The following is a 15,440-nucleotide window of genomic DNA, read 5'->3' as shown; positions in this document are numbered from 1 at the left end:
TGAGCCACTGCCACTCAGTACAGCCGTTTGCTCTCCTTCTGCTGTGGAAGAGATCATCTGGTGGCTGGTCATGGCATCTCAGTGGAGACGTCTTTCTCTAGAATTTGATCTCGGGGGCTCAGCAATTTCAGATATTCCCAGATAATGCCCTAATAATACGCTGTGATAGCTTATGCAAGATGATTGCCCATTTGTTTAGCAGAGCTATTTTTACTTCACTTATCCTCTGGTGCAGGTCTGTGGAACAGCTATGACCAGTAGGGCCCTGGCCCGACCTTCTTTTTTAAAGGGGGGGGGGGGGTCTAATTCATCAGTATCATAGGCTACACTGTGCCTGCCTTTGTCAGAGCAGGGCATGAGATATTGGATCAATGTCAAACACATCAGACAATCAAATTGTTTTATTTCTATGAGGCAGGCATATGCCTATTGGGAATGCCATCAGCCAAAATTTCAGAGCACGTCCAATGATCCACTATGATATTCAGTAGTGTTAATGCAATTGTCTAAACCATGCTAAAGAAAATCAGGTGGGGTGGATGTATTAGTGGCCAGCACAGCGGATAGCCTACAGGACTTCGAGATAAGATGACCCAAGATGACACCTAAGATGTTCTGTGGTCCGTCTCTGGCATTTTGACAGTAATGTGCTGTGTTGTTAAAAGTGCACATGGGACCAGCATCTCCTCTACAATCTTTACCAAGTTTGCTGTCTATGGGGAAGTTCAAGACATTTGAATTGATCTTGTATGAAGCCCAAATATGAAGTCCTAGCGAAATCTAACTTCACTTTTCATTCCCTGGTCCTTGAAACTGATCCCAAATAACAGTAACACCCAGGGCTTTCCTAGAAATAGGCCTCTGAAGTTCAACTACAAAAAAGCTACCATCTTTGCCCATATATTAATGGAGATTTGGTATCTTGCGAGTTTTCCTATGAGTAAATAACATGGGGATTTTAAATGATCACACCTGTTAAACTCTCGTCGGGACGAAGAAATCTAAAATGCAGACATTTTGCTCTACACACTTTTGCCCTCTGCCTTCGAGTGAGTACTGTGATCTTCAGTATGTTAAGACATCGAACTTTAATTTTTGCTACCCCAGAGCTAACTTGCCATGCAACTTGCCATAAGTAGTTAGCTTCAATTAACACCCGGATCTCCTTATATGGGCAAAGATGACCGCTTTGGTTCCTTTTTGTAGGGGAACTTCAGAGGTCTATTAGAAGAGGAATTTCGTCCAGTATTAATAATAATAATAATAATAATAATAATAATATAATAATAATAATAATAATAATAATAAGCTTTATTTGTATAGCACCTTTCATACACGGAATGCAGCTCAAAGTGCTTTACATTTGAAGCATGTAACACAATAATAGTCAGACAGTCATTATCAATCACTTTTCTTCATTGCTGGGGCCGTTTATGATCCACTCAGCAACATATCAAAAATATAGAAAATAACATGTCATAAGACTGGCAGCCTTAACCCTTTACCCCCCACAAGCACGCCATATGGCAACTGTGGCAAGGAAAAACTCCCATATTCCAGGAAGAAACCTTGAGCAGAACCTGACTTAATAGGGGGAGCCCATCTGCTTCTGGCTGGCTGCGCCCTCCAATAGCAGCAGATGTAGAATAATCTGAAAAAGTAGTCTACAGGATAAGACGAGTTAACTAAAAGCTTTCCTGTACAGGTATGTTTTCAGATCTTTTTTTAAAATATTAACTGAACTCGCCTGCTTGATGTACAGAGGCAGGGTGTTCCATAGTTTGGGGGCATAATGGTGAACCTGTAACTTAGTTTTTCTCCATGTTCTCTCAGCTTTTCTACATGATCTTTTTAGATCATAGATATTTTCGTTCATCCAAGGTCAGTTTGCTACAGGGCCTTTTTTTTTGTCTTTAAGGGTGCCACTCTGTCAAGCAGAGCGCCTAATTCACGATTGAGAGCCTCTACCATTTGATCAATGGGATGATGTAAAATATCTAAATTTATGGAGTCTATAAGAGCTATGTCCTAATGTCCAAGAGTTGCGATTTGATTGCAATTTCGGGATGAATTTTTGGAGTATGTAGTACTATATTAAAAGATACACAATAATGATCAGACATATTTATATCATTTACTGATAAGTCTGTGACTTCTATCCCTCTAGAAATGACTAGATCGAGGGTGTTGCCAAGGTTGTGGGGGGGTCCTGTAACATGCTGCTTTAGCTCTAAACTGTCCAACACATTAAGGAACTTACTGGCTTTAGCATCAGTTGTCTTATTGACATGAATATTAAAGTCGGCATTTAGTTGACTCTAGTCAACTATGCAGCTAGGCAGCTATATTTGTTTGAGAGAATGGAGGCAATTCCACCACCTCGTTTGCCTTGTCTAATTGAGTGGAAGAAATTATAATTTGGGGGACAAGTTTCAACAAGAACAGCTTCGCTGTCTGAAGTCAGCCAGGTTTCAACAAGAAACAGAAAATCCAATTTTTTTTCACTAATAAAATCATTGATTGCAAAGGTTTTGGTAGTAAGTGCACCTATATTTAGTAAACCCATGTTAGCTGAAAATGCCTCTGGCTTTTGAGGAATATGCTGAGGTATGGAAAGAATATTTGTTAGGTTTCTAGTTTTAAATTTGTCTTTTCTTTTTACTATACGTTGGGTAGAAATCAACGTTGGAATAGAACTATAAGCATAAGTCATGCTATTGCATGAAGCAGCTTGATCTATGGTAGTAGTATTGTATGTTACCCTGCAGAAAACATTCTCAGACCCATCCACATGTATAATGCCATTCGAATCAATACCTTGTCCTCTTCATAGTAGTATTAAATAGTAGTATTCATAAGTCACATCCTCTGCTCACCCACTCTCCTTCTCTTTCTCTCCCTCTCTCCCTCTCCCTCTCCCTCTCTCTCTCTCAGGATTCTTACTAGGTTGTTGGAGGTGTCTGATGACCCACAGGTGATAGCAGTCGCTGCTCATGACGTAGGAGAATATGTGCGACACTATCCAAGAGGCAAACGGTAAGGGTCCACTCCAGCCTCCACCACTCAAGTCTTGCTTTTCCCACAGATAGAATCCATGCTCCTACTAGACAAAGATGCACTCAGCAACCAAGCCTGCATAAAGAGAGCTGGTTCTTCAACTGTTTCTATTCTGAATTGTTTAAATCTTGGTGCTATCTAGTGAAGCATCCTGTTTTTCAACCAGTTTTGAATGAAACTAAGGATGCACCATCACCAGAGTCTGTTGTGTGCATAACTGAACTGTAGAATAACATGACCACTTTAGTTCACTGGGAAAAAAACAACTATTATTTGATGCCAGCTCTGTGAACCAGAATGGAGCCAGTTCTCTGGCAGTATTTGTCCTCAGTGCTTTCATGCATGCCTTGGTCTCATAATGTGTGTGTCATCGGAAAAAAAACTCTACACCACACATGATCAGATCAAATGTCTATTCACTAAAATGAAGGTGCTGTATGTACATATGCAATTGAGCACTTTTCTCAAATCAGTGTCCATCAGACTGGTTTACCCAGTGATTTCATCAATTCCAGCACTAAGAATGACACAGAATTGCACAATGCAAACAAATGGGTCAAGAAGATATGGATAGGCACATGTTTCCAACCCTTTAAATATCACTATCACTATCTAGACTTAAAATACTGAAAAAGTTGTATAACTTAAAATCACTGCTCTACCAGTTCCCTTGGCAGCAGGGGCGTAGATTTGCGTGGGGACCGAAGGACGTGTCCACACCAATGTCAAATTACGACTGAAATGTTCCCACCAATATTAAGGCTGAAATGGGGAAAAAAGCGCTCACATGCGCTACACAAAGAGTTAAATCATTTGACTTCAGTGCTGCGGATCATCTCGTACAGATCTTGTAATGTGCAGTAGCCTATAAGGGTAAATCGCGCTGATTTGAAGTTACCTATAATAACTACCAGTGAGCCGCAGTCTCCTGCGCAGCATGCAGCGCTTCAGCTTTACTTCACTACAAGCATGAAGTGCGTCCAAATTCACCCATTCTTCTCTGTTGAACTCCTCGAGAAGTAGGCTACTCATCACACATGTGTCACATGAAAGAGCCTTTTCTCAGCTTTTAAACGGTGCTAGCTAGCCACTGTATGCTGTGATAAACAGTTTGCGAGAAAAATATTAGAGATTTAATAATTATTTCTCTATAAAGAGATTTAATAATTATTCTCTGCGCCCATCTCCACATCCATTCGTCTCGGTGGAATATCGTAGGCCTACACACTCTTCACGCAACACATGACAAACCATATATCAGAATAAACAGCAGACCTTACCGAACACAAAGGTGTAATGCATTCCCGTGTATAGTTAGCTGTTCCAGAGTAATCCGGTTTTGAAATAAATTATAGCAAAATTCAACATGGTCTTTCAGCTGCATTTCTTAAAACTGAGCTGTGCTTACATCGCCTAGATATATGTAAATATTAGAATCAGAGAATATACAGGCAGCTCACGATTAAGAGTTTGTCAATGTAGCCTTAATGATTTCTTTTCACAAAATGCTAAGCATGCATGTATTTTAAGTTTCTTAAAACTGAGCTGTGCTTAAATGGACATGATTTCATAACAGACCAAATAGAAAATAAATGTTAAATATAGCCTACATATCTGTAGCCTACATATTAAAATCAGATTATGTAGGCTACACAGTGTAGTTAGATCAAGTTGGACAGTAGCACATTTTAATCATGGATAGTAGTTGGACAGTGGCACATTTTAATAATTTTATATATCTATAATCCATGTTGTCGCTTTGGCTAAAAATGCGTCAGCCAAATTTAATGTAATGTAATGTAATCTATAGTGGCTGGTGAAAGAGTTGAGTTTTTTTTTTTTTTTTCTTCGGGGGGGGGGGGGGTAGTGGGTAGTGTCCCCACCAAACCTACGCCCTTGCTTGCCAGCCTCTCACTAGTCAGCCTAAATGCATGGTCATGCAGTGTTTGATGTTGAGTCAGTGATCGTGTATGCCTTCCGTTCTTATGGGAAATAAGAGAGAGAGAGAGCGATGAAAGCCAATCCTATTTGTGATAACCTCACACCATCTCAAGTTGGTGATTTCATATATTGCTGCTGTCGAGGCCTCTGTTTTGCTGTGAGGACCCTTAATCCCCAATCTAACTCAGGAGAGAAAGATGACAAGTCACCACCACCCCACACTACCGAGATTGCAGGGTTCTTCAGTGCCTTGGAACGCCTCCGTGGTCACAGGGCCAACTGCTCTCAGCTGGGGAGCCAGTGGTGAGAATGACTGACACAGCCCCCTAACCCTGTTATTGAGCCTCTTCAGAGCAATTTGCCCTCATGGATCTCACGCAGATGAGGTGGAAATTGCTATAATTTTATCAGGAGGAGCCATGGGGCAGTGTGGTCAGGGCAACCTTGTGGTCGTTATCCGCCTGTCTTCCTTCTGCTGTCCCCTTGACCACAGCTGGTTTTATCTGCTCCACATGTTGACCGCTGCCCTTTTTGCTGTTTTATGCTTTGCTTTTAATGTAAAGCACATTGAATTACCCCTGTGTCTGTAATGGGCTATATAAATACACTTGCCTTGCGTTGCCTTTAATGCAAGGGGTGCTATGGGGTAGAGATCTCTTGCTGCAGGAAGATGAGAATGTGAGGGGCAGAGCAGACATTGACACATAAAGACTTCAGTTGTCTTATCTGAGGTGGTGAAATAGGTTGAAATGCCGCCAAATAATTCTTAGGTGGTGAAATCAGAACTTAATTGATAAAACACTCGTCAGATTTATAAAAGCATAGAAGGCTTCTTTTGTGTCATTCTTGGGTGGGGACATCTGAACTGGCTTTCTTACCAGGCTCTTTTTCAGAATTATCTGAATGATCATTTTTCAGAATTATCTGAAAAGGACGACAAGTCTCCTTTCATAAACAGGCCCTTTTTATAACTGCCTTCAATAAAGGCATGGGTATTTAATTCAATTGACCCTTAAAGTAAAATTCAGTAAATAACAATTAAGGCTAAAAGGTATGAACAGGTCTACCCTTCCAATCCTAAAGATGTGCCAGGTAGTGGATTTAGACCTATGCATGCTTAGCACATGCTAGTCTATCATTAAATATTATTAAATATGAATTATTACATTTACATTTACATTCATTTATCCAAAGCGACTTACAGCAATGGAATAATATTTAGGCTATTAACATTTAAGCATTTTAAGATTTTAACTTAAATTATAACCACATCAGACAATCAACTAAAGATGAAGAAATGTTATGTAGCACATGCCTCTAGGCCAAGCTAAGCCTGTCAATGTTACAAAATCGAACCATCGACATATGTACCATTTTTCACAACGCCAGATGGATCAAGTGTGTTTGGATTAGAACAGGAAAGTGTCAGACAGGATGTCTGAATTTAAAACACGGCGGATCCTCCTGGGCTTTTCAACTCAAGCGCTGGGGTGGAGACGCTGATAACGACCCCAACAACCCTCAAAAGTACCTTTTCATCACATAGCTTAGCATCGCCAGCCCGTCTCGTTTGCACACTCTCAATTACCCCCCGCTTCTCATCTCAAAGGAGCGCACAGACAAGGTCATCTTGGCTATAAGGCCAGGTTCACCCTGTACTTCTCTCTCTGTCTCTTTCTCACACACAAACTCTCTGTCTCTTCTCTCTCTCTCTCCTTCCCCTCCTCAGAGTGATAGAGCAGCTTGGCGGAAAGCAGCTGGTGATGAACCACATGCACCACGAGGACCAGCTTGTCCGCTACAACGCCCTGCTGGCAGTGCAGAAGCTCATGGTGCACAACTGGTAAGGAGGAGTCATCTTGGCACTTGTGGAGGGACCAGTCTGTGTCTCACCTGGTCCAGAGCAGTGAGCTTGGTGTGAATCCCGGAGATCTACGACCTGGCTAAGCTTGGTTGTAAAGTCAATGGAATGCATGTGTCATGGCAGTCCTCATGCAACTACTTATGGTTATGGTTATGGGATTTTCCATTCAATCAAATATAATAACATTCACCAATATCTTCCTAAGAATTTTCTTAACTGTGTTCTTAAGAAGGTCCTACGAAAACTCTTAGGCAGATTCACAAAGGTGTTCTTAAACTTCAGAATCGTTCGCAGTTTTGTTCTTTTCATGCTGAAACCCATTTCTTCTTAAGTTGACAGGGCGTGCCAATTGTTCTTAATTAGCATAGGTAAACGCCCTGTCAATCCCCATAAAAGGGCATGATACTGCAGGGCCGTGTGCACACAAATTGAGGCTGAGGCACCAGCTTTCATTTGTACCATGAGCAAGACAATTTGATTACCGTGTATGACGCATGCTTTGAAGTGAAAGCACTGCTGCAGGAATTGAACAGTACATGAGTCGTTATATTTAGCAGCTAGTATAAAAAGTGAAAAAGTGTTATTTGTTGTGTTAATTATTTATTCTAAAATACATTAATGCTTTGTAAAATAGTGGAATTTATATTAATTTTTTTTTAAATAATTATAATATTTTTATTCAAAAATATCCTAAATGATAAAATACAGTATATAGTTGTCATTTAAATTCTATTATATTTTACACCTGCAGATATGATGAAAATGCAATAACCAGTCAGTTCTCAAATGTGCGTAAGAGTGCTCTTGAGTGTTCGTAGATTCTGTTCTTACTTAAGAACAAGACAACATTGGTGAATACCATAATCTTCGTAAAAACTTCCTAAGTGGGTTTTAAGAACAAATTTCTTAGTAAGAACGGTTGGTGAATGAGGCCCAATAATAAGTATATAAGTATATATACTTTTTTGATCCTGTGAGGGAAATTTGGTCTCTGCATTTAACCCAATCGGTGAATTAGTGAAACACAAACAGCACACAGTGAACACACAGTGAGGTGAAGCACACACTAATCCCGGCGCAGTGAGCTGCCTGCTACAACGGCGGCGCTCGGGGAGCAGTGAGGGGTTAGGTGCCTTGCTCAAGGGCACTTCAGCCTCGGCCCACTGGTCGGGGCTCGAACCGGCAACCCTCCGGTTACAAGTCCAGAGTGCTAACCAGTGGGCCACGGCTAATAATAGCATGGTAAGACTACATTAAGGAGAATATCAATAATAAACAACAATGTGAAATTAATCAACAACCTAATAAAAAAATAAACAATACTATAATATACAAACCATAAGAAACGCTTAATAAACTAAGTGCATGTTCACCAGATATGCCTTTAGACCCCTCGTGAAAGACCCACAACTATCACAGGAATGGAGCACTACTTGTCCTGGCTTTGTCTGAAGTTGAAAATAGCCAGCGAACATTGCAGAACTAGAGTCCCCACTGGTTAATTGTCCTCAGCTGCTGTTGAAACAGTCTTGTGTTTCACTTTGTCAGACTATGAAGGCTAATCACCCAGTTTAATGTGAAGCTGCACTCACTGGTTACTCTTCACACTCTAATCCCGTGGAGCAGATCCAGACGGTACTGAATAGCGCTACCGTAGGTTTGGCTAGCGTAATGAAAAATCACTCTGAATGTTTTGAAAAGCATAATTAGGCACTATTAAGCCTTGGAGAGCCTTCAACCCCTGAGATGTCATTGATGCATTGTAGGTATATTTAGTATTGCAAGTGTGACAAGGCAATACAGCATTTCACCTTGTTATCTGATGTTAACATAGAAGGTATGCAACTTTGGTGTGTCAAAAACACATGATCCGTTGCTATTTTACAAGCCCATTTACATCCCTGTAATTAGATTGGGGAATAAAATCACCCATTTTAGCAGATATCTAGCACCCTTCATGCTTATCTGAATAAGAATAATTGAGCTCAACACTGATTGGCTGCCTTGTAGTCAATGACCGCTCACAACAGGCTCCAGCAACTTCTAGCTGAATCTCCTACTCAAAGTGGTAAAGTAACGTGTGGAGAGGTGGACCTCATTTAAAAGTCTGAGATTAGCATACAAAGGACAAAACAGCTGTGTTTCAGGTTTATGGTAGCTTTGTGGCCATTTGCCAAACTCTTGTTCAAGTTTTTGGTTTTCCATTCTGTGTCGCCTTTAATGATAACACATCAACAGTGAGGCCAATGCTCATCACTCAGTGGTGCTAAAAATTCTGAAGACTATTACATTTTTACACACTCTCTCTCTGCACTGGCTTTGATCTTTTAAGTCATTGTACATTTCTGAAGACCTTTATTGTTTTGTATTTTCATATTCACTTGGCCTCCTCTCTGATGAGCTCTGTAGAACTTGAAGTGAATGGATCTCTGCTGTACTGTTGATTTGAGTCTCGTCTGCATTGGACTAATGTCTGGAACACTGCCAGCCTGGTGGCTTTGTGCTGCCAGTGTTGAACCAGACTGTTTATTCAGATATGCTTGTTTCTCATTTTATCATGCTACGCCTTTTCCCTCTGCTCTAAGTGCAAGATAATTTGTTAGAAAAAAATTCTGTGTTCAGCGTAGCATTTCCAAAGCCTTTGTTCAGGTGTATTGATCTGAGATAAGAGCACAAAATAGACAATGGGTTTTGAGAGGGCAGCGGAGTAATACAGAGGGTAAGGGATGAGACTGTATCATATATAATTCATTAAATAAAAGAATGAGCTTAGCCCTTCATAGCGGGAGGAGCAGAGAGAGCAACTATGCTCGCTTGTGTGTGTGTGTGAGAACATATGCCTTTGCTGGCTCAGTTGGAGATTATAACACCAGCTCTGTCTGTGGTGTCCAAACAGTGTAATGCTGTTTGCATTCAGGCATATTTTTATTTGCTGTTCTCTGTACTCTACACATACGAGCTGCATTTGTATTTAGTGCTATTCAGATATCATAAAGAGCCCTATTTCCCTCGAGAAACGATAGTTTGAGCCATTAAGAGCCCCGTATTGTGGGGCTATCTGCCTGAATGCAATCACTGATTTAAGATGGAAGATTATGAAAAGCGAGACTATCAATGTTGGAGAAAGTCGCTCCAGATTTTATGGGTCGTGACATGAGAACAGCATGCTGGGTGCATATTTCTCCCTCATTCAGACTAATGGTGCAGAGAGTGCGTCTCCATTTTAGTCCAGCAGGAGTGGAATCTGAAGTGTCTGTTGATGGCGCCAACGTGATAAGACCATTGTGCAGCCCAAGGATTTTGACATGGAGTGAAGCAGTGCATGGCGAGAGGCTCATGCTGAGACACTTCTGGGTTTGTCACACTTATCTGTTGTTGACCAAACAACATCATAGGCCCCTATTTGAATGATGGGCAATGTGCACAAGTCTTGAGTCTAACTAACGATAACTTAATAAGTAGTGAAAATCAAATCCCAACCTCCCAACGCCTTTTATTCACGATTGTTCAAAAATGTAGTAAGTATAAGCTCCCCACTTCCATGCAACTCCATAGGTTTTTATTCAATCCAAACGGTCAATTTCCCCTAAAAAGGGGCAGGTGCGTGCAGCACATCCAAATTTACCAGTTGTGGCGTTTGTACGTATAGATGCCTATAGTTAGAGAGGGTTGAAGTGGAGTAATCAAGGATCTTTGCTATAGTGGAGCTCAGCTGCTGTCATGGCAACGGTTTTGTTGTGGCAAGCCAGGGGATTTTTTTTTTTTTATAGGTGAAGAGAAGACACAGCTGATGAGTACTGCACAAATCACTCCCTGTGATTAGTAGGACGTAACAGCACACTGCAGGCAGAAAGTAAAGGCCACAGAATGCTAGGTCAGATGAGCAGCTTTTCTGTTCTTGTTTCCTTTAGAAGAGTGATATGTATGAATAAATTAAGTGATGAACTTGTGGAAATCCGATTGCAGTAGATTATGCACAAGAAAACATGTTCACTTTCAGTGCCAGTTTTACCTAAATCTCTTTAGCTGGTGTCTATGAAGCATTTGTTTTGTGTTTCAGAAAGATGTACTGAGTAATTGGAGATGACATTGAGGGGTTTCCATATATACAGCTCTGGAAACAATTGAGAGACCACTGCACATTTTTCTGATGTCATCCTACGGTTGCTGAGGGACATTTGAATGAGTTGATGGTTGAAATTCAAATTTGCAGTGGTGTATTGATTTTGAATATGACCGTCAATTAACTCGAATGTCACTCAGCAACGGTAGGATGATATCAGAAAAATGTGCAGTGGTCTCTTCATTTTTTCCAGAGCTGTATATATATTTCTCAATTTTTTTAATGCCACAGCTTCTTACAAGGGGTGATATGTTTGCAGAAGGGGGGTTGTGGTTGTGTCAGCTACGACTTGTGGGTTGGGGGTTGTGGTTGTGTCAGCTACGACTTCTGCTAATGGATGTGTTGCCCAGAAGAAGAATCCAGAGCTGGAGAGGTGCTGGTGTGGGTGTCGACGCCTCACCTGATTGCACATTTGTGCTATTTTAAAATGGCCTGTGTGTTTGATCCTGTCATTCATAACCTTTATCTCTGCAAAGTGGCTGCACCTCCACATTCCATGTTGCTAAGGACTGCCGTCTCAAACAGATGGTTGGACTGAATGGTGGGTGGGGGGGGGGGTGGGGTGTTGGTGAAGGACTCCTACAGATGGTGGCTACTAGATTGGTGCCACGGTCAAATATGTTCGCGGCTGCCTTCCTAATTATGAATCAGATGAATCAATAATGCCTCTAATGTAGATTTGAACTGCAGTAACTTGTCGTTCTTTCCCATCCATAATGGCCTCTTTGCAATCTGTCTCTATGCGAACATTTAGTTTAAGTGCCAAAGATTTTTTTAATTACATAATAATTACATACCTAAAGCATAAAATATTTAGTATGTGTAACATAATTACATACACAATAATCTGTGATAGTAGAAGTAGTCTGAAATCATGGCTGGTGCTTTCTGCTGTGGAACGAGTTGAAATGCCAGTAGAACCCGCATGTCCTTGCCCACAGAGGGAGTGATGCCCCCACCCCACCCATCCACCCACCCACCCACACACACACACAAGCGCTTATTTTCCAGTGTTCTGATTTGTGTCCATACCTCTTCTCTTCTCTTCTCTTCTCTTCTCAGGGAGTACCTTGGCAAACAGCTGCAGTCCTCAGAGCAAGCCCCCGCCACTGCCGTCGCAGCCAGAAGCTGAGCGTCTGATCCCCCCCTCTCTCTGTCTGTTTCTGTCTCTGTCTCTCTCTCTCTTTCTCTCTCTCTCTCTCTCTCTCTTTTTCCCTCCCTCCCTCCCTCTCTTGCTCTCTCCGGCAATATGCTGTACCTGTGTGTAAACATCTCTGTATGTATGTGAAGGTGTGTGTGTGTGTGTGTGTATTGGCATGTTTGCAATGGCTAGTGTACCCCCCCCCCCCCCCAAGCGCACGTCCAGTTGCTGTGAAGTGTAATACTGTATTACTGTGGTTTGGCTCCCTTCACGTCCAAATGTACCCCCCACCCCCCACAACCCCCATTGTGATTTTTGTTGCTCTAACAAATGTGAACATTCGGATGGATTTGTGTGTGTGTGTGTGTGTTTGTGTGCATTGATGGGTAGTTGTCTATGTTACTATATGTGTTTAATCTGGAGAAGTTAATCTTGAAATTTATTTATCTCTTCGAGTATTAAAAAATATGACATGCATTCCAATAAAGGACTCCCTAGGAAACGTTTGTCATGTCTGCCGTCTCTTGCAGTGTCATGGTGAAATAAGTGAAGGAACAAGGCTATTGCTATGTGCAGACATTTCTACAGGGGGTGTGAAGAAGCATGTTGAAAATCTGACATGAGATTTTGTGGTTCCTAAAGTAATTGTACTATTTTGGCCCCTAAAAGTCAGACACAAGTCACATTATTTTGTAAGCCTGGGCGCAAAGTTTGAGTGGACGTCACGGTGGCCATGAATGCCCAAGGCTTCTCCGTACTTAGCTTGGTGTATATATATTGACATAATGAAAATGCCATATTGCAGACCATGTCTGAATAACAATAAAGTAGTGAGCTCTTTTTCCTGGGGCTTGTCTTGATTTGGGGGTGCTGTATGATTAACTGCTATGGATGGATCCAGGGGAAGTGCTAGCACGGCCTGCTGAGTAGACCTCCAGACAATGGGAGCTCCAGCACCTGGGTAATTTGTTGTTTTTTTCCTCTTTCTCTCCCTCATTGATCGTCTCTTTCACTCTCACACACAGCCCTTTTTCCTCAGGCTAATAGGTGGACTCAGTGATTTACTGAGACTGCAGGGGATGTGTGTGGTTGCCACTCTCAGATTTATTAACACATTCATTAATATGCTGTGTAGATAATGATGTTTGGCGAATAGGCTTTTTGTTGAGTATCTGATTTTCTAGCTGTCACTCTGCTGTTAAATCCTCCATATTCATTGACATTTTGACTATAAAATGAGTCAGAAAGATTAATCGTATTTGGGCTTTTTTGTGTGTGTGTGCTTCTAACTACTTTCAACTTCTACTGTCTCCACAGATGTGAAGAGGCTGTGTTTGGAAATACTACAACAGCTCCCTTCTTTTCTTGGTCTTCTATTAGAGCATGGTTTGCTGTGAGACATCACTCAGCCCAGCCAATGGGAAGATGCTCTTCTACTGCTCTGGTTCTCCCTCAAGCCCCACCACAGATAATTAAATTTGCTCATGTCTCAATGGTGCTCTGATTATTGAAGCAGCACAGAGATTGACTATATTGCTCCAACAGCAAAGTCAATAGTCCAGCCTAACCTGCCATCCTTTCAACGTTGCCCGAATCATTGATGTTTCGAAAGGCTCAACCGTCCATCCAGACAAAGCTAGCTATGTTGGATCAGAGTCATTCTCTAGCTGTGTCTTGTTTCTATTATTATTATTATTATTATTATTATTATTATAGTTTACTCAGTTCCATATGAATAATTTATGTACATTTCTCTATCAGGATATCATTAAGAATTCAAGATTGAGGTGGTGAAAAAACATACTCAAGTGTCACAGGTCTCCTTCATTATGTAATATGGCATATTTCTACATCTGTCGATATGTGCCGCTGCCAGGCTCATCAGAGAGTTGATTGGGCAGTCTGGGTGGTCATGTGAATCAAGAGGACCAATATACAGCTCTGGAGAAAATGAAGAGACCACTGCACATTTTTCTGATATCATCCTACGGTTGCTGAGTCACATTCAAATGGGTTGATGGTGATAGCAATAAAATGTATGGTTAAAATGGATAATAATTTAACTTCAAGACTACTTTTAGTTAGCCATGTAACCCATCTTGGTTTTAAACAAAGACACTATCCCCTCCCCCAATGGAATGCTAATGTGCTGGTTTAAGGCCTATCACTTACACAAGACAAAGGATGCTTCCTTGATATAATGTATCCATGTATCATGAAATGTATTGTGAGAATGTTTGGAACATTCTATAAGTGATATTTCTGATATATAAGATATCTCTCCTCATGCTATTCATATAGGTGTGAAGTGGGTGTGAGTAGGTGTATCTGATGCCAACTGGAGTACCAATCAAGTGGGCTTGTTCTTGGCGCCATTTTTGTTCTTTGTTTAAAACATTTAAAAGTAACTAAACTGCAATGTTTGTCAGATCAGATTTTGGATTGTCAGACTAAGGATGTAGAGCGGAAGAGAGGAGTTGGCTACAGGCCAACCTAGGCCTTTCAGGCCTGGGATAGGCCTACATAGACCATAGACCTTTTTTGTACCCTCTCAGCTTGTAACAGAATAAACCTGATTCCTGAGTTTTCCTGAAGTTCGCCAGTCTAAGATTAATATTAAGTAATTATTCACTACAATTACTTTCAATGGTCATATTCAAAATTAAGAGACCACGGCAAATTTGAATATGGCCGTCAACTCATTCGATTTTCAGTCAGCAACTGTAGGATGACGACAGAAAAATGTGCAGTGATCTCTTAATTTTTTCCAGAGCTGCATATATATATTGACCTGCTCATTCAGTCTAAGCTGCATCCCCCAAAGCCTTCAACACATCCTGAGTAATGTCACTTAATAGAAAAAAGTATTCTGATTATGTTCGTTTCATGTTTGCTAGTTTTGTGTTTGTGTCAAAAAATTACCGCTGCATTATAACTTGTTATAAATCCATAGTAACACATATATTATCAAATACTGTGATAGACCTTTGTATCAACTTACGTTCTGTTAGATATAACCAGTTTTGAAAGTCCATTGGCTATTTATGGCCTGCAGGCCTTATTAAGCTGAGCTCATGCAAGTCAAAAAGGGGAAGATTCTGTTGGGGAAAGGTTCCAGTGGGGGCTGGCATTGAAGTAGGGGAGTGAGGGTGTGTTTGAGTGTGTGTTTTAATGTACAGACGCACACATACAAGTCATGGAGCCTCATGATCAGAATAAATGAATAATATTTTTGAGAGACAATTTGTTTCACCATAACACAACAGGAGTGTTAACAGACACATTGAATTGTAATCTATAATCTGTATTCCGTA

General features: G+C 41.0%; 1 protein-coding gene across 2 annotated transcripts in view; it reads left to right on the top strand.

Moving 5' to 3' along the window:
* atp6v1h (ATPase H+ transporting V1 subunit H) overlaps positions 1–12,632 on the top strand; it is a 33,326-nt gene extending 20,694 nt beyond the window's left edge. For both annotated transcript variants that reach the window (XM_076294309.1, XM_076294311.1), the window contains exons 12-14: positions 2,935–3,036; positions 6,728–6,841; positions 12,048–12,632. In XM_076294309.1, the coding sequence (XP_076150424.1) occupies positions 2,935–3,036; positions 6,728–6,841; positions 12,048–12,117 (286 nt within the window). In that variant the 3' untranslated portion in view covers positions 12,118–12,632. The remainder of the gene's footprint in view (positions 1–2,934; positions 3,037–6,727; positions 6,842–12,047) is intronic.
* Positions 12,633–15,440: the final 2,808 nt, after the last annotated feature.

The sequence above is a fragment of the Alosa pseudoharengus genome, unplaced genomic scaffold (assembly GCF_046254945.1).
Source record: "Alosa pseudoharengus isolate Yale_2024_CS ecotype anadromous, Long Island Sound unplaced genomic scaffold, YU_APseudo_1.1 YU_APseudo_1.1_scf_2, whole genome shotgun sequence".
Taxonomy (NCBI): Eukaryota; Metazoa; Chordata; class Actinopteri; order Clupeiformes; family Clupeidae; genus Alosa; species Alosa pseudoharengus.
This window is presented reverse-complemented; position numbering and strand designations above follow the sequence as displayed.